This window comes from Syngnathus typhle, linkage group LG20 (genome assembly GCF_033458585.1).
Source record: "Syngnathus typhle isolate RoL2023-S1 ecotype Sweden linkage group LG20, RoL_Styp_1.0, whole genome shotgun sequence".
Taxonomy (NCBI): Eukaryota; Metazoa; Chordata; class Actinopteri; order Syngnathiformes; family Syngnathidae; genus Syngnathus; species Syngnathus typhle.
In genome coordinates this window covers 5,625,987-5,650,743 of record NC_083757.1, presented here as the reverse complement: position 1 = coordinate 5,650,743, position 24,757 = coordinate 5,625,987, and the positions used below count along the sequence as shown (strand labels likewise).

The following is a 24,757-nucleotide window of genomic DNA, read 5'->3' as shown; positions in this document are numbered from 1 at the left end:
TGAAAACCAAAGGCAGACGTATAATTTAGAAAAGTAACGGGTCAGGAATTTTCACCGTGAGAGAAAGCGACAGGAAAAAAAAAAATGGGATTGACGTTCCTCATGTGGCCGCAATCATGAATCCCTGCAGGGAATGCTGCACTTTGGTGGTTTATTATCTTTAGGGGGGGGTAAACCTGCACAGAGTGGGTCTTTAAAATCATTATGCTCCATTTTAAAGCAACTCGCATGCTTTTAAGTGCCAATTACAGCATGGTTGCTATGCTAACCATTGGCTATGACTTCATCAAAAGCCCACATGCAATAAAAGTGAATGTTAACGCCGTATATGGCATCCTGTTGACACGCCCCTTTTTCCTTACATGCAACCTGAGAAAAGAAAAAGTCAGACCATTTATTTCAGTGTCAGCAAAAAAAAAAAAGTTACCACTGTAGATTTGACTCATTCATCAAAAATCCTCAAAATGGATTTGAAATAGTTGTTCTCTGTAGTGATTGATGCACAACACATTTGAGGAAAAACATTATGCGTCCTGCATCATCATAGGGTGAGTATTTAAGCTTTATCTGATTTTTATCATATATTGATAGAACTTTTATTTACACTCACATGACCAAAATGTAAAAATTGTGACTGCAAATTACTGACTTATGTTCCTCTTACCATTTTAGGTTCACCAATAGCCTGGTTAACATCACTTTACTATCAAAACGGTGAGTAATGTAATTCTTAGTTCAATGTGTTTGTAATGTTCAAATTTATACTTGAAATGTTGCCTTTACAGTTCATGAAAGATGTCTTAAACTTCAATTAGGTAAGTAATTCAACTTTACAATCAATGACAGTGATGAATGTTAAATTGTTCATGAAAAAAAAAAAATTCTTTCCGTGATGTCCTATAAAAAAGTTTTTGACTACGTGTCCAGCCGTCTAAGTCATTGAATGCGTCATAGTCTAGATTAGTCGCCATTGCCCGTAACGTGGCCAACGTGGTGGTGTGGGCAGCATTTTTTTTTCTCCCGCCAGCCGCCCCCTCCCTAAATCCCCATTCATTTTGTCTTGTTCACATCCAAGAAGGAATAAAACTGGCCAGTCAGCGGAAAGTAGCTTTTGAGGTTCTTTTGCTTCTTACAGGAGGAAAAATGACTCGTCTGGGATAAGGTGAATAGAGGAGATTTTGTTCTTCTCTCCCCCGGTTGGCATCCAATTGCAACATTGTGTGATAAAAATATGCAACTAGGCATGTTTAGTGCTAAACATTTGTAGTTTTTTTTTTTTCCCCCCACATCTGAAGATGCTTAGAGGAACGCAAATTGCTGCGTTGGAGTCATGTCGGTGACCTAATGATCTAAACTGGGCAATATTTTAATCACAGACTTGTTTGAAGGCAACGCTGGAAAATGTCACGTTAGCCTGCGTGCTACCCGGAGAGATCGTTTGCGTTTGTTCTAATCGACTTGGATTCCTCTGTGCGTGTGTGCGTGACCTTGACGGTGTGGTGAGATTCTAAGCCAAAGAACATTTAATGTTATCTGGTTTAGTGAATTAGGGCATGACTCATAGGTTAGGATGGATGAACTGGTGTAGCGAGAAGCATAGTTTAGTTTAAAACAAGATGACCTTCCCTCTGTCTTTAACAACCAGCGTAGATCACTTTTAACAGCGGCAAAATGGAATTGGCAACGAACAAGCACGCACACACGGCGTCTTCTTTTCCGCCGGGTCAGCCTTGACGTTGGCCTCTCAGACCGCACCGTGCTGGTGTTCGGGTGTTAGATTCCTCAGGTGCACAGTACAAAGTGCCGTTCACTGGACCGCAGGGAGACTACAAAAGAGCTCTGTTGCTAACCAAAACAGCAGCCCCACCCCACCACCGACTAAAATGAGTATTGCAATACTCTCATATTTCCCAAGCTATTATCTTTTGACTCACTTTTCAACTAGCAAAATCTTTCAAATTCGGACCTTTTATGTGTTTGTAGATTCCCTCCGGAGGTTAAAACCCAACTATCAGGACATCAGCATGATGCTTTTGATACCAACCCACTCCCTCCCTCCCTGCTTGACAAGCATGCGCAAGAAGAAGAAGAAGTGGGCAGTTTGACTTTCAACTGCGTCTCTCTTTCTCTTCCCCCGAGCGCATCGAGCGGGTCGCAGCTCCCTTCCGAAAACCTGCAGAGCGGTGCAACTAACCCCCCCCCACACACACACACGCACACAACCCTCTACATGCACTTTTTTCAAAACGCACTGCAGCAGAGAGACGCGGGCGCTTATTAACACCGGCGACACCATGCAGCTACAAACCCTCAGGTAAGTTTTCTCATAATTGTTGTTGATGGTGCGAGATCTTAAGATATCCGCTAATATATTGTTTTGCACATATTTCCTCGCCCATGGTTCTATTTTTAAGTAAGTGCACGCAGCTGGTTACTTTTCATTGTCTTCTAAATGTTAGAGAAGTTTTTTTTTTTTTCCCTCCTGTCTTTTTTTTGGTCCCTGTCTGTGGTTTACAGTGCATCACTTTCCATTCATTTCAATGGAGGAAAATGAGTCACATATACTTTTCAGGCAAAACTTTACAAATTCTGGCTCGGGTGACACTTAAAATTTTTATTGTCTTAATTGGGGTTGACCAAAATGAGTGTGGCTATATTATATTATATATGAAAAATGGATGGGTGAATATATTATATTATTATTTATATTAAATAAATAATTATTTGTATTATTTATGCATATTATATTATATTATATTATATTATATTATATTATATTATATTATATTATATTATATTATATTATATTATATTATATTATATATGGAAAATGGATGGATGAATATATTATTATTTCTATTATATTTTATATTATATATGGAAAATGGATGGATGAATATATTATATTATTATTTCTATTATATTTTATATTATATATGGAAAATGGATGGATGATTATATTATATTTTATATTATATATTTAATTTATGCAAAACTGTTCAGTCATGTAAATTCTACGGTCTAGGCTTTGTTGTTCAGATTTCGGGCCAGTGTTAGGGATCCATCCATTAGGCAGCTTAATGGGCAGGTAAGAAGATGGAGCAAAGGGAGGACAGTTGATGTTCCACTGGCCTGGCTCAGGGCTGTTCATTTGAACGCCATTGGTTGTACTGCAAAATGGCGCCTCGTTTCATCTTTGTCATTCAATTCTTTATCATGTGGCTCGTCCACTCTTCCAAAAGGACTTGCGTTCCATTTTGTTTTGGTGACAAGCTGTGTGTGCCCCAAAGTGAAAGTGATGCAATGAAGGCCCCACAAGCAAGAGACAGCACTGTCTGTAATTTCAAAAGAAGTAAAAGGGGAGAGAAAAAAACCAAGCAAATGAGCCAGTGTCCCTCCTTTCATTTCCACCCAGAGGCATTTTTCAGCTGCTTTTTTTTTTTTTTTTTCTCTCTCAGTACAGCACAGTGGTGTTATGCAGCTGCCATGGCTTTCTTTCTCGCTTTTCTTGCGGAGCATACTAATAGTGATGTGCGTTCGCGGCCCACCCAGCTGGCCGGAAAACGCACACTAGGACAACTATTTGGCCCTCAATGAGCTTCTTTGAGGGCCAAAGCAATTGAAAAAGTCAACTTTATTGCTGCTTGTTGTCCACTGATCTGATTGGCATGCAGTACTTGCACCATTGTCAGTATTCCATCAATTATTCCTTCCATTTTCCTTGCATTGAAGGAATCCCAGGCTCATTCCCCGGATTCTATTACGACGGCAAAGTATAGACTAGCCATTGTAAAGTGTAATTACGTCCACGTGCGAGAGGAGATCTTCCGTGAGTGTCGTCGGCTTGCCTGGGGAGGTCGTACGAGGGCACAGCGAGCATACGGGCTCCCGGTTTTTGGGAGGGTTAATAACAGGGTGACAGAATGGTGGCAGGGTGCCACCAGCTGGGGACGCTGCATGGCTCGCGGTCATTTGGAGCCTGGGATTGGAAACCCATTTTTCTTTTCTTCCCCGCACATTGCAGTCTAAGCCACAATGCTTTATTTCCTCAAATAGCTGTTGCTAAACAAAACAGCAGCACCTAGGCAGGCTGGAATGAATTCAATGCAGACTTGTGTGATTTTTTTGAAAGCAGTGGCTGTGCAATAAATCAGTCGTTTTCCTGATAGGCAACTTCCAAGCATAATGTCTATTTCGGGCTTTTGGTTTTCGGTGATGGTCCAATTTTCAACGGCCAGTCCGCTCATTTTCCATGGGAGGATGTTCTCAGCTATTCACAGTTCCCAGAGGGGAAAGTTTATTGGCTGTAACTTTTTTTTGCCATTCTGCGGTTAATCTTTTAAGTTTGACACATGGGCCGAATTTGATTATAAATGAGCACTACACAAAAAAACGTGTTTGTCTTTAAGCTATTCTGTATTTTTTTTTCCTTGCTTGAATTTTAACATCTATGTATGTTTGCGGTTTGCGGTTAGCTTAGCAGCCATTTTAAAATGACTCAGGATGACTCAATCTGAATTGAGATTAGTGGGTGCTCCTTGAAGCAACAGCTCTTTATGTTTAAACATGTGTGAAATTGGAAAGTTGAAACTGGTAAGGAGGAAATAATGTTTCTTTATTATCTTCTGCCAACCCTGAGTGATGGCTGTCGTCGTCTCGGCAGAATCGTCGCCCTTCTCGGTGCACTTTGTCATCTCTCCCTGGCCTTTCCCACTCAGTTCCCGTCTGCAAACGGTGAGTAATTCATGTCCCTTAGCATTAATATAAAAAAAAAAAAAAAAAATCCTCACGTCTTTCCAGACGACGTCCAGACGCCTCTTCGGGTGAACATTTCCCACCCGGGTGTCCTTTACGCCTCACTGGGCCGAGCCGTCATCATCCCCTGCTCGGCGTCCTCGTCACCTCTCACGCTCCCGAGGGTCAAATGGACACTGCTGTCCGGCGGCTCTGAGAAGCAAATCTTGGTGGCGCGTGGCAACAGGGTGAAAATCAACGAGGCGTACAGAGACCGCGCCGATTTGCTCAACTACCGCTCCCGCCGGGAAGATTTGTCACTGCGACTGCTGGAAACACGCTCCGGTGACTCGGGGCACTATCGTTGCGAGGTGCAGCAAGGCCTGGATGACAGCAGCGATATCGTCCAACTCAAGGTCAAAGGTAATGAAAATCAATATTGGGAAGTTGATTTTTTTCCAGTACTTTTGCAAGTTTTTTTCTTTCTAGGAGTCGTATTCCACTATCGGGACTCCATGGGTCGATATGCTCTCAACTTCAATCAGGCCAAGAGGGCTTGCGAGACCATCGGGGCCCAAATTGCGAATCCGATCCAGCTTCGGGCGGCTTATTATGATGGCTATGAGCAGTGTGACGCAGGCTGGCTAGAAGACCAAACTGTCAGGTACGTTTAATTCATCAATCCATGAGTCGGAACCTTGGGAGAACGTGTTTCCACTTTTTGCACCACTTCCCCAGGTACCCGATCCAAACACCTCGTGAAGGTTGCGATGGAGACATGGTCGGAAAACCAGGTGTGAGAAACTACAGGGGGAGGGATCCACAGGATAATTTTGACGTATATTGCTACGCGGAACAAATGCATGGTAGGACGTACATTCCTTAAACCTATCCAACATTTTTGCAATTTTGTAATATTTGCTTTATATATAGGGGAGGTGTTCCACGACCCCGACCCACAGGAGTTGTCCTATGAAGGGGCCCAATCGTACTGCAGGGCCGCGAGAGCTCAGCTGGCCTCAGTTGCGCAGCTTTACTTGGCGTGGAGCGAAGGTCTGGACAACTGCAGCCCCGGCTGGCTTTCTGATGGCAGCGTGCGCTACCCCATTCGGACCCCCAGAGAGCGCTGTGGAGGCCCCACGGCGGGTGTCAAGACCGTGTATCGCTTCAGCAACCAAACGGCCTTCCCAGAACCGTCCGATCTGTACGACGTGTATTGTTTCAGAGGTTTGTGGACTAAAAGAGGCTCTGAGACCTGCAATATAACCACTGTGGACCCTTGAAACTTGAATATTTCGGTTGGCGGGACAATTAAAACATTTGGAAACTAAGCGAAATAAATTAAAACAATTTTATTTTATTTTATTTTATTTTATTTTATTTTATTTTATTTTATTTTATTTTATTTTATTTTATTTTATTTTATTTTATTTTATTTTATTTTATTTTATTTTATTTTATTTTATTTTATTTTATTTTATTTTATTTTATTTTATTTTATTTTATTTTATTTTATTTATGCAATGTAACCATGATGGACCCTCAAAACTTGAATATTTTGGGGGGCGGGACAATTAAAAGATTTGGAAATCAAGCGAAAGAAATTAAAAAATTGTAATTTAATCTAATTTAATTTAAACAATTCTGGAATGGATTGCGTTTGAGTGTCAAGCTTAAAACCTAAAATAAAATGTCTTGAATCTGACTTTTTACTCCATCTCATCTCCAGGAACTGGACCTTCACCGTCCGACTCCACCACCATGGACGTCACAAGCACACCCGAGCCCAGCACCCTTGAAGAAGACGTTGTCATCTTAATGGACGAAGACAAAGAACTGCCATTTGAACAAAGTTCGGAACAAATCGAAAGGGAGGTTCTGAGCGTTTTAGAAACCGTACCCCTTTTCTCGGGCCCTCTCACTAAAGAAAAGACTGTCGAAAATCAGTTGACATTTCTGTCCGCCACATCAGAGCCTCCTTTGACCACCACAGATGCTCAAGATCTCCTAAACTCTTTTGACACAACATCTTCTACCGAAAACAAATATGACTCAAGTCTAAATAATATCCAAAGCACGGAAATTTACGATTCCCCTCAAAACATTTCACTCCAATCTACTTTTTACGACATCAACGATTCATATCAGAACTTTACTCAGCAGCTATCGGAAATAGAAAGCACAACAAATCTCCATGAGTCCAACACCACCCATGGCCAGAACTTGTCTGACAACACACAGCTTTTCGAGAAAGTCAAATTTGAAGATTTGAGCAGAACTGAGATGTATGAAGATGAAACTAAAGAGGATTTTCTGGAAGCTCCTGTTAGTCTGGAGAAAGGAGAACCTGCAACAACAGAACCTCCCGCAGATCGTTCCTCATTATTGATCCCTCTGAGTGGCTCTGGAGATTCTTCTCAAGGTAAGAATCCAATAGCTTCAAGTTCTACCAACGCTGATGTGTTACCATTTAAAATAAAAATATCTTTTTCCAGAAAGTCATCAGGAAGTCACCATTTTGCCCTCCATCCCCAAGTCTGAATCCACCACGCTTCAGACATCTTCTGCCTCCCCCACCGAAGCCCCTTCACAGTCTTTGACAGCCATTCAAGATAATCTCTCGACATCTTCACACTTGTGGGCGTCTGTTTCCGTCCAGGAGGGAAGCACCAGTTTGGAAATTGAAGATAGCGAAGAAGCACAGCTCCTTCCAACCATGTCCACCGCTTTTAGGGTAAGCCTGTCCACCACCGAAGCTCCTGAGATGTCCTCCGAGGTGTCTACGGACTCTGTGACCTCAACGGATCAACCATCAGGTAATACCTTTGACAGCTCCACGGTGAGCTATGAAGAAGCAAGCGGACTCGAAGTCCATTTAGCTCCAGGGCACATTGCTTTCAACAAAACCACCAGCACCACGCAGAAGATCCATGAAGATACCATGGCAGATAAAATCAATGCTTCCAAAAGTTTTGCATGGAATTATTCACAAAATGGAAACATCACAACATCTGAGCAGGAAATGAATGATACGATTATGGAAAGAGGAGAAGGTACCACACCACCCACAATGGAAGAAGTCACAGAAAAAGAGGAGGCTTCGTCAGTCACAACAATAATTGAATCTACACGTCCACCCACATTTGAAGCTCAAGCCACGGCAACCCCAAAACATGAAAATAAATATGCGCTAATAATCACAAATGAAACCAAAACACAAATGTACGAAGAATCCGAAACATCACAAAGCTCTGAAGAAGGATCTGCACTTGCACCAATATTTCAAGAACATACACAAAGCCCAAAAGTTCAAACTCATGTTAGCCCAACAATTAAAGATACCAAAGAAACCCCAAAAAGCCCAACATCAACGCTGAACCCCGGAGAATCCTCCGATATTACAATCAGCCCAAATTATGACAGTGAGACCATCACACCAACGAGGGAGTTTGAAAACCATGACATCTCCATCATTGGAGAAAATTCTTCTCCATTCCACCAGAACAAACTCATCGATACAGAAACTCACCAAACTACCACAACGCTTGACGGCAGCGCTTCCACCGGCGAGCCGTTGGAAGAGGAGATCACCGTCTTCCCGTACAATTCCGGAGCGGCCAACTGGGCTCTCCTGACCACCACCACCAGACCTCAAGAATCCATGAAGGACTTGGAAATCAGCACTTCCGTCTCTTCCACCGTGAGGACAACCACATGGCGGTCAAAGCACACCTGGAGTCCGCCCACTACGACCTCTCCCGACGTTCTCCGCCGAACATCTGAACCCTGGAGATCGACGACGACCCACCAACCGGACCCCACCCAGGTTCCCAGCGGCCGCGTTTTGCCCAACGAGAGGGCGCCGGCGGGCGGTAAAGTTAAAATCGCAGGTAACACTAACATCACTCTCTTCGGCCTAACTGTCTTCCTCCTCCTGGGCACGCACTAAAAACTCCAAGCTTCTGTCCTGCCTTATCCTTCTGTGTCTTTTTTGTCCCTCAACTGGGAAACGAACTGTCCTGTTCTGTCCTGTCGTGTTCAATGTGATGTTCTCCTCCTCGTTCGTTAACTTCTGTGAAGTATTGTCATAAAATACGCTGACATGTTTAAATGTATGATCACAATCAGCAAGTAACCAAAAAAGAGATCCTCGCTATATTGAATGTTTATTTTTTTTTATTATTATTAAGTCACAACTGGATTTGAGCACTTTTACATAATGATGTCATGCTTTTTTTTTTTTAGTATGTTTAGAAGCACAATGTTGTAAATGTATTGAATCGTGCACATCAAATATTTTGATTGTATAGAAAAAAATGAATGTAATCTTTTCCTGTTTAATTCCAATTTCTATATTGAATGTCTTTTTTTTTTTCTTCTCCAAGCAGCGACATGATTTTGTGCCCTCGAGTCATCAATAAAAAAATCATATCGAATGGTAAAACATTGCATGGTGTCAACGGTGATATCAACGCATCCAAGGTGGATTTCGTGATCCTTTAAAAAAAAAAAAAAAAAAATTCCCTCTTTGTATTCCAGATGCTTGCTTTAATGACCCATGCCACAACGGAGGAACCTGCACGGATCGAGAAGGTCATATTCAGTGTCTTTGCTTGCCCACCTACAGTGGTGACCTCTGTGACCTGGGTGAGCTCGCTAATATTTACCTCACCCCATCAAGCATTCCACTTGACCCAATATTCTTTCCAGAACTGGAACGCTGCGAGCCGGGCTGGGACAAATTCCACGGCTTCTGCTACCGACACTTCAGCCAACGTCAGAGCTGGGAAGTGGCCGAGCAGCACTGCCGCATGCAAGGCGCCCAACTGGCTTCCATCATGACACCCGAGGAGCAGAACTACATCAACAGTACGAGCGCCGCGTTGTATTTTCACATCCTTGTGTATCCTTCACGTTGCTTTGTCACCGCCAGCAAACTACAAAGAATACCAGTGGACCGGCTTGAACGATAAAACCATCGAGAATGATTTTAGGTGGTCCGACGGCAACCCGTTGGTGAGTCTCCAACGTTTGGTGTCCAATTTGTACTTCTCTCGGATAATCAGCAATCTACTGGGTGATTTTTTTTCCCGCAGTTGTACGAGAACTGGTACCGAGGTCAGCCGGATAGCTACTTCCTGTCCGGCGAGGACTGCGTGGTGATGGTGTGGCACGACGACGGCCGCTGGAGCGACGTTCCTTGCAACTACCATCTGGCCTACACTTGCAAGAAAAGCACATGTGCGTCTTTAGCACACTCGAGATTGCATTTGTTAGAATTAATATTTTTATTCTCCTTCCATAGCATCATGCGGCCCGCCGCCTAAGGTCCGTAACGCCTCCATTTTCGGGAAACCTCGTCAGCGTTACGAGACAGACGCCGTGGTACGTTATTATTGTTCTCGAGGGTTCCAACAAAGATTCAATCCGCTGATCCGCTGTCAATCCGGGGGGAGCTGGGAGAGGCCTCGATTCCAGTGCATCCCGGGTGAGAACAAAGCTTTTAATGGCTGTTGATTAAAGAAAAAAAATAAAAAATACAAACATCTCCTTTCAGAGAATGGCGCTGTAAACCCTGACGCTGAAATGACATCGTCGACGGATAGCAATCTGGCCGCATTTCAAGATGTTTTTGAAACCACCACAGCGCCGCCACTTTATTGGGATATCAAGTTTTGAAAACATTTGCACACTTTTCTTGCCATATACACTACATTCTGCTGTTCTTTCTTGACAAGGTGAAAAAAAATGTGCTTTTACCGATTTTTTTTACACACATGGCAAACCGTCTTTAGTTAGACACACTGCAGAATGGTGCTAATACGTCAATATTACATACACAATGCGCTCATGTTTTCTCATATTAAAAGTGTCAAGTAACATTCCTGCTTTTTCAAAACTATCCTGTGCACGTTTTTGGGAGACGCAGTTTTGTTCATCAGCTTTATGTTGTAATAAAGTTTTGTAGAACAGAGCAAAGAATAAATGGTTCACATATTCCAGTGCTTTTCTTTTGTAGTTTTTATTTCTTAACGAACAATATATAATAACCATAGTGATGCGATTTAGTCTTTTCAAGGTTGCATCCTTGTTAGGATATTCTTTTAAGGATGTACCCTTGAGAGGTTTATTTTTATTTATTCGGTGTAATACTTCAATAAAAAGAAGTCCTACGTTTAAAAAGATAAGGCTCTGTTTTATTCAAGAGGATGTACATTTACATCTTTTTTATAAAAAACATTACGTAACAATATGTGGATTAAAGTAAGTCATAATTGGGTCACGTGACTGATCTCATAAAGGCGCCTTCGTCACGCACGAGCAAGACTTTTAAAATGGATGCGTCTTAACTACGGACGAAAACAATCGTTTTTAAATTGTTTTATTTTATTCCTGTGAGCACACCGTACGTGTCATTTTAAAAGGTAAGTTTTCATTTTTGTGTTCCTATTTTCTATTTGTTTTTTTTGATAAAGTCATTGAATAATTTGAGTGTTTAACGTGAACGTGTGTTTGCATTTGGGCCAAATTAGCCTCGTTAAAATGCCAGTATTGTATTTTTGTGTGTTTCTCGTTGGGTTTAATTTCAGTAAAACAATTAAATGCACTTGGAAGTGATGCACGTTCAAACGTGTGTGTACAAAACTGTATTGACAGTGGGGTCGCAGTTTTGTCTTATTACCACAAGGTGGCGGCATTGCTTCAAAATATAGGGAATGTGGCCGTTCTGAGCGAATTGTTAGGTTTGTACCTTTGTCTTGTTATTTTGTGTTTAACGTTTCTTATTCAACGAACTGCTCTCTTTAGTGTCGAGGTGATAGATATAAAATACAGTAATAATAATGTAGTTCTATTTTATAGCCTCTTGTAGGGCTGGGCAACATGGTTTGAAAATAGCATTTCCAAATCCTGATTTTTACATTTTTTTATATATTAAAAAAACGCATTTTATTTCTCTCACTCTTCTCTTTTCTGGGATTTTATTAAATTCCCTTGATACTAAACATGTTTTGAAGTAGTTATTTTGTAAGCATTAATTCCCACAGAATAATGTAAAATACATTAAATACCCAGATCTCCTCTTTACTAATGTGTGCCTCTGAGGGAAGCAACTTGAAGCCCCCCTCCCCCCCCATAGTGGCAAAACCCCCACATCTTGGCACCCAATATGTGTGGCAAGGTGTTCCTCTCGGCCCTTCAATAACGTAATTGGCTGTTCTGCCCCCCCCCCCCCCCATTTGTCAATGGGCCCAAATAACTCACGCTTCCAGATGGGACCGTATTGTGACCCGAGACCTTGAGGTGAAGAGGTCACTCTGGAGTGTGAGCAGAGGCCAGCCTTTAAGGACTCCTTGTGGACTTCCTCTTTTGACCCAAGCACGTGTAGCTCCCAAATTGAAGGCATGTGAATGGAAGGTCCTTAACACCCGAAAATGACCCATAGCTGGTGTTAACTAGAATAGAGCGAGTCAGGTTAATGCCAAATAGCCTGTTAGCATTTCTAATTACAGAATTAGTGTGATTCTGTAATGTTAATACAGTATAGAGAGTTTTGAATTCATCCAACATTTTATATTTGGTTTTGGCGTGGGCCTGCCGCGGTAATGGCTCCTCTAATCTTGGCTAATTAGACCCACGGCACAGGGGGAGTGGTTGTGTTCACGCTGCACCAATTTGCACGATGTCGTCGTGGGGGGAGGCCGGATTGACAGGCGACGGTGTGAACACACAAACAGGTTTTAATTTGAACCCATGCTGAGCGCACAGTATGCCGGGGAGGGGAAAACGTTTGTTCGGCGAGATTGATTAACCCTAAATATCTATGTAGAGAAATTAACAGTAAATAGCAAAATGTCGCTTGTTCTATTTAACCATAGAAAGAGTTTGGATCTTTTTTTTTTTGTTTTAGTTTTTTTTTTTTAAATTGGATCTAATCACCTCCCAAATCTGTTGCCAAACTAAACAACAGCAACACACAGTCTGCCTCAATTTGTCTTGAATCATTTTTTTATATTTAGTTTTCAACTGCACTTTTGCGTTGGTATAATTTGCTCTATTTGCAGAAATACGGCAATTTAAATCGTCAATGTTAAGACTTGCAATACCACAAGCGTCCCTTAGAGGTCTCTGTGATCTGATTTTGTATGATACAGCCTTTATGTCGTCACTCCCCGAGGCGTCCTTTTTTGTATGAAAGAAATCACGTTTGATCAAAAAGGAGTAACTGCCGTTGCAGATAGGAATATGTCGTTAATTAATATGAATTTGGAAAATAAATTTGAGCGATACAAAAATGTTGCGCCCAACGTGGGGCTCGAACCCACGACCCTGAGATTAAGAGTCTCATGCTCTACCGACTGAGCTAGCCGGGCGATACATTCCCTGCTCATTACTACCGTTTATGTAATACAATATAATATAGTCCAAAGGCCGGTTGATGTACCGCAAAACTGGAAAACATTTTCGTATTCCGACCACCACCATCTTGCGAGATGTTCTCTATGTTTGCACGTGGGCTAAGTATAGTTTTCGTCCTCTGTGAACAAGAATAAGAATAAATTGTGAAGGGAGCAAAAAGTTTGCGCCCAACGTGGGGCTCGAACCCACGACCCTGAGATTAAGAGTCTCATGCTCTACCGACTGAGCTAGCCGGGCTGTGTGCATTGTTCCGCTTATTTGCAATTTACCAGTCATCCAAGAACAGATTTCAAGAATCCTCTTAGGGGGTCTGATGTCCTTCAGGACTGTTCTAGAACTACTATAGCAGAATTAATTTTTTAATGATTATTTAATCAGTGGTAATTATAAAGTTTTTTCAGAGGATTTTTTTTATTTTTTTAATGCAACATCAGATTTAAATGAGACCTTCTCTGACGGGGCCCGGTGTCCTTCAGGACTGGTCCGGGACTACAATAGCTAAAGAATTCATATTCCCACTTGACATTTGGCCGAATCATCTAAAGTCACTAACGTCCGTCCACCTGCTAAACCGACGCGTCCATCAAACGTGAGAGAGTCGCATTTAAACAAACACTTTGGTGACAATCATTGCTGTGTTTGTCTGGTGCTCCCCTTGAGGCATTACCATGTGAAAGACCCTCCATCCTGTGAACTTATCTGAACTCTGACCTTCTCTGTGTGTTGCAGACAAAAAAAAAAAGGAGAAGCTACAGCTGGGATGGATGGAGGGCTCCCAGTCGGTTCTCACCACCACCAGCAGCAGTAGACCGGCGTCCATGTTGAGCTGTCGCGTCTGCTCCCAGGCGACAGAGTGAGTGGGAATAAGTGGTCATTACAAGTGTGCTCCTGACTTGATTTCACCATTAATTATGCACCGTTCTCCGCCCCTCACTTACATACTGGGCCTATTTTAAACGCATTATGGGGACTAAAATTGATGCTCACCGTTTCTCTTTATAATTTTGTTGCAGACTCCAATTTCTCTTGAAATTAATTGAGCCCTAGCTAATATTTATGGCAAGCATACCATTACAGTCTTATGTAGCATTATATACATGAGTGTCCTATTGGAATATGTTTTCGTTTTGGGGAAAAAAACGGCTGACGGCTGATTTCCGCCCCTGATGTTTTGTACGGCTCCTTCCAACGAGCGTGGTATTGCCATCTCGCCATCGGTGGTCTGGGAACGTTTTCCTCGATAGGTCAAAATGCATGTTCCGCTCATTCACAGGTTCTTTGTCACATTCAAGAAATCAGCCAAGGAACATCCTCAACCAAAAGTACGATTTGGAGATCGCATTGGGAGAGTCATTTTGTTTTAGTTAATTGACTTCTTCTTTCTGTTAATAATTTATACTAGTACTCTGACTCATATTTGGGCGGCAGTAAATGAGCATGACATGAAAAGATGTGACCCCTAGGGGCGGATGGACAATGGTCACTTCCTCCCTAATTCACCACCTCACAACACATAATTGACCCGGTGTGTGTCTGTGTGTGTGGTTGCAGTGGGAGGTGGCTCTGCATGACCCTCTCGGATGGCCTTTTAAGCTCAAGTTTATTGACCTCTGACCTGTGTGGAAGTCATTTCCTCGTTGAGCCCATCCCAAGACACCTGCCGCATTCCGCTGCTTGCCAAAGCGCCACGTAAGTGAAATTTATCTGTTTGCCTTCATTCAAAGTAAGAAACAAAGTACAAATAAAAATACAATTCAAATGTAACATTTTATTTTTACATTTCTCAAACATTCATTTTTGCCACACCACATGTCCATGTTGTCTTCATCTGCCGGCATTTTGCTCTTGAACTTGAACTCGTTTCCCTCACGCCGCCGGATTTCACGGCCCCCACGAACCACTCCAGACCCCCCCCTCCCCTCACACACATGCCCCCTCCCGAGCACCATGTCAGTCTTTGTGAAGCTGTCTTCCTTGACTTTCCACATCCCCAGTCTGGCCTCCTCCACGCCCCCCCCCCCCCCCACCTATAGCCATTCTTCACCATAGGGTCCCGCCCGCCCTCCAACAAGAACTCGCTAGGCAGCATGCTAATCAGGCTCTTGGCGGCACTTCCCACGATTCTCCCTCCCAGACGTGAGCTTTTTGTCTTGTTATTGATTCCATTATAATCAGACGGTTCCCGTAACTTTTCCGCCGTCTGGGCCGGCGGGCCGACCGCTCATATGACCCCCCCCCCCCCCCCCCGCCTCCTCATTCATTCATCAGGACTCAGGGTCTCATTAATAAGTCAGAGTCAAGGATGCTCGAATTTACACAATTTGAAATAGTGCAAATTGTAATGATTTAATTTAAGCGAGAAAATACTTTTTTTTTTGCACTTCCACTTGTTGCTGGGTAGAGTTCATATCAATAAAAATAATTCTTTATGTGAAGTAGCAAAAACAGCTGATGGTTGACGCCTTTAAATTAGTCCCATAATGACCTTTGCATCTTTTCCTTGCAAAGTCTAAAGTCTCTCCGAGAACAGCTGTGCCTCCAGATGTGACTCTGGTGCACAGGTTAGATTTAAAAAAGCTTTTCAACAATATTTCAGTTTATGGAGATGCGCCACAGTATGTAGAAAAGTGATTAACAAAATAGATGCAGACATTTATTGCCTCACTGTAAACATGTTTTTATTGAGCGTGTAAACAACAGGAACACAAATTGCATAGTACAAAGTCTTGTGCAAATAGAGCTCTGGGTATGTGCATTGAAAGGTCAGAGGTCATTTGCCAGTCTCTCCAAACATCATTACAAACTCGTAACACAGAATATTTCAAATGCCACGACAATCAAAATGACTCAAATTAAAATCTTTCAAATTGCACAAATGCTTAAATACATTCATTAACTTGCTGAACCCGTATTAAAGACGCTAACGTGCAAACTCAGCAAATATGTGCAATAAAAAGACAAATATGTTCTATAGTATCAGATTGTCCAATCGTGAAATTCCCATCATTGCACAAATGAAACATTTTCAACCAAAACATAACCCGAAAATATGAATATAATTCAGTCTAATTTACCCCAACTAAATAAGAAATACAAACAATTATGCTAACACAATCATTTGACAGTTACAACACATATTATTGTTTCATAGAATGATATGTAACATATTATCAAGGCATTTAACATCGTCCATCGGAAAAATCTCCATTCATCTGTTTTTTTTTCCACTTTTTCAGCTTTCACGGTCCAGAAAAAAGAACCCTGCAAGACAGAAAGCATACATTAAATACAGTATATAGACCTAATCAATACAGGTGAATTATTCTAATTTGCACACATAACGAGAAGCTAAATAAATACGAAGCCTTAATCTGGTTTTTTGTTTGCTCCCCACACATTATAAACTGTAGTTTAGTGCCCGCAGATGGCACACTAATATGGCCGCCAGCCTCCTCCTCCTCATCCCTCCGTCATTGTCTCAACTACCCAACACGTTTTCTCCCACGCTCTTATTCCAAGGGGGGGTTACAAGCCTTGATTGGGTCACCATAGCAACCCTGCATCGGAACGGTCCTGATTGGCGTACGTGGCGGGCTAATTATGCAGCTCATATGCTTAAAAAAAAAAAAAAAAACACAAAACAATGTGTAGGCGGTATTAAAATCTAGCGCTAAATAAAACATTGCGTGGTTGGGGGATTAATAAAAGAGGAGGAACCCCTCGGTTTATTTACTCATCGCCATATTGGATTTCATACGGGTTTAACGCCAGCTAGCTGATTGCAGCGTGACAAGCTAGGCGGAGATGCGACTCTTTGGCTGGATCTCTGTGTGAAACTGGCGGGTCTGTATAAGGACTGTGAGAACGGACTCAGCAGGGTAGGGGTCTGTATGCGTTAGAGACGGGGCGCGGGGTTTGCCGGCGGGGGGCCCCGCTCGGACAATAGCCGCCATTGTCTACCAATCTCCCTCGTCCATTAATCAGGGCCATCCAGCTCTAATTGGCGTTTTGGTTAAGCTGCTCGCTAGACTCCCGCTCCCTCCACTGGCCTAAATAATGGCGTTACGCCACAAGTGCCGCCGCGCATTGGGCAGGACAATGTGTCGCTTGTCTGAGGGCCCGGGGAAGGACCCCCCTACCCAACAAACACCCCCCCGCCCCAAATAAACCTCACACACAAGCACAAAGAAGGCCCCTCACTATTGAGATCTCACTGTCGCGGGCTGCCTGGCCTCGTCTATCCGCCCCCCCATCCTCATCCTCTTCTTTTCACGTTTACTTACGAGACTTTTTCCCACACACACACACACACACACACAAGTCGTCTTGAATCATTGCGCCGCGTTGAGATAAACCTCCCGCTTTTATACCCGTTTGAAAACGCCCAAACAAATAGTCAATCGCGACATTCTTGCAGTTAGGCGTGAAAGTCAAAGTGTAACGCTGAAACATCTCCATGGCAACACGTACGAGCGGGAATCTTTTTCCCACCTAATCGTTCAGAAGTTACGATTTATTGATGATTAATTAACAATTTTTTGCCAATTACGGCACCTTGCAGTCGTAGGTGTTATTTACTCCTGCTTGTAACACCCAGAAATTCCAAGCGGCACGCCGAAGTGACACAAAATGTCGGACGGCAAAGAAAAGTGCCGTGACGCCCAAGCCACAGCTGCCCTCAAAAATGGCAAACACCCAAAAGGCATCGCCGCTCAGCTTCCTCCGTTCTCATCCCCTCGGGGTGGGGCGGGCTGAGCTACAATTAACACAGTGGCGGTAATTAACAACGTTTTCGAAGCTGGGCAATGGCGCGGAAAAGCACGTAGGCTAACGTAAAGGCAAAGTGGGGGGTGGCCATCAATGCACGTTCTCACAAGCTGCCATTTTGTGCCAGTCTTTCTCCTAAGATGGTGGCAGGGCTGCGACTTGCATGCGTGGGAGAGGGCGGGGTGGAGGAAGAGCGAGAAGGATTATGGGATTGAAGAGCGAGTCGCATTGCTGAGGCGGGCATGATGCCACCACGTTATTTTCCTTCACACGTCGTAAGGCTGCAAAAACCACACGTGGTCATTTTGTGTATTTAACAAAAAAAACTAAAAAAACGTGTACATTAGCATGAGCTTCATATATGGCACGCACATTAACTAACTATGCATGAGCGCACACACACGCACAAACACACACACACACACACACATGCACAACACACCCATTCTCATGGTATGGTCTGCCCCCGAGCATGCAAATGACATTCATTATGCAAATGCATACAAATCAGGCCCGACCATCTGAGAAGGCAAGCTGGGGTAAAAAAAGAAAAAAAACAGAAGAAAGAAAATAGGTGAAAGCGAAGCGAAAGGAGGACGTATAGCGTAAAAAGTGTCTACGCTTTTGCCACGTGAAGCCGAACGGTCACTTTAACACAGAGGTCCCACAAAATGGCCGCAAGATGACACAAGATTCCCTTTCGCATGTGCTTTTCACTCAAAGCATCACCGTCGAATAGGAAAGTAGTACACAAGCTTTGCAGTGTATGTCAGGGAGGAGCAAGGTTTGTTTTCGGAAGATGGCACGAGTGGAATTTTGTGAGATGAATCTAAAAATAGAATGCGTTCATAAATGTTTTATAATGTTGCAATTTTACGGCTCTTGTTCATGTCACCATTTTGTGTTTAAAATAATTGCTAGTGTATTAAAGGGTTAATAAATCTGCTCCAAATGTGTGATAAACTTTTGTAAATGACTTGCGGTACAAGAGTCAGATCACTATTTGGCAATTTCAAGCAATACTGCCACAATTTACAGCTCTTGTGTAGCAATTAATTACGTGTTAAAAGTCATTAATTACTAGTGTATAAACACCTGATAAGGCCCGACAGATTTTTAAAGTGTAAAATTTGTTGTGTTCTTTTCTTTTTTATGAAAATCTTTAAAAAAAAAAAAAAAAAGGACTTGGGCAATTTAGCTATTTGGCAAACAATAGAAAAATATTTTAATTTTCCCTAAATTTATCAAGGCCCTTTATCAAGCTTTCCTTTAAATGTGAAAAATTGCACCAAAATTATGAATTCACTACCATGCAAAAGTTGTGCGTCATTCAAACAATTGCGTGTACAGTATATAGACACACACAAAGTATAAATAAATATAATGAGCATTCCAACAGTGATTAGCATGTCGCACACCTTTTTGTCACACACCATCCTACCTTTTTTTTTTTTTCCCACTGACATCATATCGTGTTGCGTGTGCTTTTGTTGATTTTTCGTCATCGGTGCAGGCATGTAATGGGATTCTTGTTACTTTCGGTTATCTAGCTTTATGAAGAATGTACGTCACTCATACAGCTAGATAACCAAAGATAACAGACAACCCCTCGGGCCTGAACACACACATGCTTGCTACGAAGCCTCCTGTGCACCTGCGAGGACCAAGCAAAAAAATTTGAATTGTAAAAATTATAGAACACGAAAAGGTTCAATATATTTAACTTTACGTTGCCTAGCTTGTTGTGTTAAGGATCATGTCAAAATGAAATTCATTCAATTATTCTTCAAAAACCTGTTTGACAATAATTTGAACAATTCCTTTTAAATATCGTTTATGTTCATTTTTTTTGTATAATTATGTTTTTCCCAATTGGGTTTTTTCCTATCATTTTTTAAAGCAGAAAAGGGGAGAAGAGATTGAGAAAGAGTGACGTCATTACCGCGTGGGCACAGAAGTGTGATCACTAATTAGTACACACACACACACACACTAAGGCCCTAAAAATTAATTGAAGTGCAACGTGCAAAAAAAATATGACTAGCCTGTAGAACTTCACACACACACACACTCGCACACACACACAGATTAAGTAGATAACAACTATCTATGGAATTAAATTTTTTTAGATCCATGAGATGTCCATTATATTTTTCTCGAATAAGACATTTGAGCTTTATTGTTTGTGTGGAACTTTCAAATATGAATGAATGGAAAAAGCTACTTTTCATGTGTAATCTTTAAATCATATTGGCCTCATATGTGTATAGAATATGTAATACGTTCCCCTACATGCAAGCAAGGCTCAGTATCATCAAAATACATATTTATAGCCTATATAATGACAATATATTATCGATACACTCGTAGTCCTCCCAAGTGGCCCACAATGCGATGTGTGTCGTGGCAGTAAAATGACAAAATGTAGTCAGGAACATAAAAAGGCGCCATAAATGCTGTCAACTGAGGGCGGGGACAGAAAAAAAGTAATAATACTGTGTATTAATAATCATAATATAGAACTTACCTCTGTGAAGAAGAGGCGCCTACTCAATCCAACTTCAACCATGATGCTGTTGTGGTTGAGGATCCTAGAGGTCGTAAACAAGAAAAGATCATTTTATCGTCTCGTTTATGGCTTGAGGGCAAAATTAATTTCCTTCCAAAAAAAAAAAAAAACTTTATTAGTGTCATTACAATGGTCCAAAAGGACCAATATGGTATGAAGCGAGGGGCCTTATGTAATAATGCACGTCGTCATAGCCTTGCAAAGATGTGTGTGTGTGTGTGTGTGCATATTTTTTGTCTTAAAAAGACTGTAATCTATTATTTATCTTAAAAAGACTGTAATTTGTTATTTGCAATTATATGTACATGTAGGAAGCCTAATGTGAGCCGTGACTGCAATTGCTAAATTTAAATACTGATTTTTTTTGTGTTCATTTTCCGTTTCGTAATCAGTCAGTTAAATGTAATTACGCTGGGGAGGGACTTTTGTGTGTACCCTGAACGCAACTGTTGAGTTCAAGTGCAATATATGGTTGGAAAGGGGTCAATGTGCACAATTAATGAAATTTATATTTGTTATATCTTGCAGCATTTTTAAATGTTATTATTTTTATTTTATTTTATACAATACTTTTATTTTACTTTTAATTTATTGTATTTTATACAATACTTTTTAATTGTTTTTTTGTTTTTTCAATTTACACTGAGATTTGTGTCAACTGTGACTTTACACTTGAGTTAGATTTAATTGCAACTCCTTTTTTTCAATGCAAACTTTCAGGCTATATCTGTAGGTGTGCTGTAAATGGATGTGCTGAGTTCAAGTGTATTTTCGGCACCATGGTTGCACACTTTTTGGAAACTGAGGATGCTCGTGCACCAAACACGGCAGTTGTAGAGCTATTGAACGCTAATCTCTAAAATATACGCAACGAGGCGTCACCTTGCAAGAGTAAATACAATCTCGATCATGAACTTGTCGTCTAGATCACGTTTGAGATACACCTGTGACACCAAAAAAAAAACTCCACAAAGTAGCAAAAACTCCAAGCTATTTTTCATCCTCACTTTTTTCTTCTCCCTGACAAAAACATTTGAATTCATGCGGGACAAGCTAACGTGGGCCTGCGTGTAAATCCTCGCTCAGCCTCCCTATAGCATAAAGACGCCTTCTTGACGGCGTTTGAAAAATCCACGAGAGGACGTTTTCTTACCGGTGGTCCCTCGGCCAGCGTCCCAGATGAGAGCATCCACCAGTGCCGCATGTAGTGACGTCCCAACGGTCTTGTCCATTGATTTTCTCCCTTTCTTAAAATCACATCCTCTTACCCCCCCCTCCCTCCTCCATTCAAGGAGGGGGAGATGGCACGGTCCACGCCGCAGAGAACTACATCGCCACCATCAGCACCAGCGCGCAGCGTCGAGTGGCTCGGAGTGCACGAGCAACTCATTTGTCCTAAATCATATATGCACCCCCGAGGCTACGCCCCCTCTTTGTGAGTCAGTGGTCCACACCCTCTTCATCCTCCACTGAGATGCCTCTGCGCAAGATACAAACGCTCACTTTTGAGTGACATGCGAGAAAATGGAAAAAAGGTCTTTATTTTTATAGCTTTGTCATTGCAGCATATTAAGGGATTCGATTTGGGGGTTAGGGGTCCCCCAAAGTGGGTTTATGAATTATCAAGGACTTTTTTTTTGCTCACTTTCAATATCTGTCAATTGTGTTTTCTATATTTGATTTGAAAAAAATAGTATCAAAATGAAAAGGAAAAAAAATATTGAATCTCATGCTTTTTTCAGCACTATTGATTTTGAGTGCAGAAAAAACACAACATGCAAACTACAGTCGAGTTTTTTTTTTAAAGAAAAGAAAAAAAATAACTCAGCAGAATATGATGAATAACCCAAAATAAAAAAAATACTTTAATAATAATACAATTTAACAACATTTAAATAAATGTGGTCTCTCATTTTAAAAAAATCAGTATAACAGCTACATGGACACAATACACAGAACTGATATTCGAATTTGTTGGATTAATATACAAGATTTCATACCGACACTTTTAATAAGAGAAGCTCTGAGATTCTTGCAAACACATCAAAAAGGAATTTCTCGTTTTGCAAAGATGCTGATGTCTGCCACAGTCTCGACAAGGTTCCCTTAATTAACATGATAATCCCAAACGTTGGAGTCCGTCAATGAAAGGCAATCCACCCAAAGACCATTGTGTGTGCGTGTGTGTGCGTGCAGTCATGTCGTCTCAACATTTGCATGCAAGAAGTTGACCCGGCCATGTCATGTCTGTCTAGACCACCTCAATGAGTGGCCACATTGCTTCACACTAAAATATGCACAGCGTGGAGCACCAGACATGCAAATTAGCGCCATTTAGACGCCATCCAACTCATCATTCTTTTTCTTGTTTTCCTTTTGTTCTAAAGCAACTTTCTCAACCGTTTAACTGCAACTCTACATTTTAGTCATGCGTTTATTTGCCGACGGACTTTCCCACAACTTGTGTCTTACAATATGTGCTCACTGAAGACTGTTGATATGACTCGGTAAGTGCTGCTGTTTTGGGTAGCAACAGTATGCAGACAGCCTGTGTGTAATAATTATTTTTTGTAATAAAAAAATCACAACTCTTTGTTTCCTTTTCATTGAGATTATGAACAAACTACATACTCATGCATATGTTTCGGAGTTAATGTTATTTTTTTGTTCCATGTAAATTTTCTTTACTTATTTTTCCTCAGGTAAATCATTGGCCCGATGGAATGGAAGAATGGTGTGCTCCAGGAAGGTCAGGTTGAATTTCTAAATTGTGTTCTCAATTTTTTGAAGGATGCACCTCTTGAGTGTTGTCCACATTGAAATGCAACATATATCCATAAATCTCCACTGCAACACAATAGTGGACTAAATGAAAAGCTCATCTATGTTTTAATCACACCTTTTAAATAATCGCTTTAATGGAAGCACCAGTAATGCATGAAAACAATTAGAAGCTGCAGTGTTGAATTTCTCTGGTTGTAAAACAATAACTTTAAATTTATTTTACATCTGATATAATTGGAAAACACACTTCAACAGGATTTTTTCACCAATATACATAATTTAATGACAAATTCATATTTAAAAATATATTTGATAATTAAAAAATGTAAAACTTAAAATCAAATGAAAATCTAACTTGAAAATTTTACTTGGCAAAATACTTTTATCTTGTTTTCTTAAAATGTGAAAGCTGTCTTTTTTTTTTTGCCATGGGCATAAATGTATGGCTTTTGTAGATCTTTTGTAATGCCCACTCACGGGAATATGTATTAAATTTAAATGCCCATTTATTTTTGGATTAAATCAATGGCTCAAATTGATACGAGTCCTTTTAAATAATCCGCTTTATGAAACAAAAAAGCGCTGAGCGTTCATTTCTTCGGGCACAATGCTGCCATCGTGTGCACTTATTATGAATTACAACTTTTAGAATGGTGGAGATCTTTGACACAATAGCGCCCTCGTCGGGCCGAAGTGTGCAAAGCCGCTCATTACAAGTGCTTCATCTTACAATGCTTTTTATTACAGAAAAGATTACCATCATTCATCCTCCAATAGTGGAGATTGTAATAACACACATTTAAAATAAAAATACTCATGCGTGGATGTCAGATTTGTGATACATTAAAATCCCTTCAGGGCTTTTAAATTGCGAAGGTATGGAGGAATAATTGGTTTATTGCTTGAATGGCACCCCAGCATCCATTTGTTGGAATGCATTTTTTAAAAAAAACGCTATATGACATTTTTTGCAAAATATTTCACAGAACCTCAAGTTTCGGCATGCTTAAACTCCAGTGGTCCAAAAACCCCCCGTTTGAGAATCACTAGTCTAGCACCTGATATAACCCACGGCTGACTGGATATTTCCCACATACATGAAGTGAAATAAAAGCACGAAAAACTAAGGACGATAAACAGAGTCTTCTGGACCATGTCCATAGAAACCACTTAGTGCGTGTACGTCATCCAGTGTGCAGTGATATGATGCCGTCACGTCTGTCAGGAGTCCTGACTCAGGACAATGTCGGCGAAAAAAACGTCGTTTTGTCATTTTCTGACACTGAATTAGTGGCATAGGTAGATGTGCAGAAATAAGTAAACTAACGGACTCCAACATAGCGCCTCTGGTCTCCACTGATATTTTTGCCCGCATGCAAAAATCATGCAAAATGTAAATACTGTGGCGGAGGGATACAAACACCACGGCACAACATGGCCGTCACCTCCGTCATGTCCTCTCCTGTGAGACCGGGCCGCGCTTGC

General features: G+C 41.4%; 1 protein-coding gene and 2 non-coding genes across 4 annotated transcripts; 1 reads left to right on the top strand and 2 right to left on the bottom strand.

The window, feature by feature from the left end:
* Positions 1-34: 34 nt before the first annotated feature.
* On the top strand, positions 35-10,736 carry LOC133144365 (brevican core protein-like). Of its 2 annotated transcripts, none has more exons than XM_061266994.1 (16): positions 35-714; positions 786-815; positions 1,984-2,314; positions 4,664-4,734; positions 4,801-5,157; positions 5,224-5,398; positions 5,473-5,600; positions 5,668-5,961; positions 6,464-7,156; positions 7,230-8,624; positions 9,274-9,381; positions 9,445-9,603; positions 9,668-9,750; positions 9,831-9,975; positions 10,040-10,222; positions 10,292-10,736. In XM_061266994.1, exons 3-16 carry the CDS (start codon positions 2,295-2,297, stop codon positions 10,411-10,413), a joined length of 3,933 nt encoding a protein of 1,310 aa, XP_061122978.1. In that variant the 5' UTR covers positions 35-714; positions 786-815; positions 1,984-2,294; the 3' UTR covers positions 10,414-10,736. The 2 variants fall into 2 exon arrangements, with proteins under 2 accessions (XP_061122978.1, XP_061122977.1); XM_061266993.1 differs by having other exon boundaries at positions 4,640-4,734.
* Positions 10,737-13,033: 2,297 nt separating this feature from the next.
* Positions 13,034-13,106, bottom strand: trnak-cuu (transfer RNA lysine (anticodon CUU)). The gene has a single exon. It is a non-coding gene; the product is annotated as a tRNA-Lys (tRNA).
* Positions 13,107-13,316: 210 nt separating this feature from the next.
* trnak-cuu (transfer RNA lysine (anticodon CUU)) lies at positions 13,317-13,389 on the bottom strand. The gene has a single exon. It is a non-coding gene; the product is annotated as a tRNA-Lys (tRNA).
* Positions 13,390-24,757: the final 11,368 nt, after the last annotated feature.

Bases quoted from the DNA above. Each gene is read 5' to 3' on its own strand.
- LOC133144365 (XM_061266993.1), top strand. From the start codon at position 2,295: ATGCAGCTACAAACCCTCAG. The intron at 9,751-9,830 runs GTGAGTCTCCAA...TTTTTCCCGCAG, and splicing joins GGTCCGACGGCAACCCGTTG to TTGTACGAGAACTGGTACCG. The intron at 10,223-10,291 runs GTGAGAACAAAG...ATCTCCTTTCAG, and splicing joins TCGATTCCAGTGCATCCCGG to AGAATGGCGCTGTAAACCCT.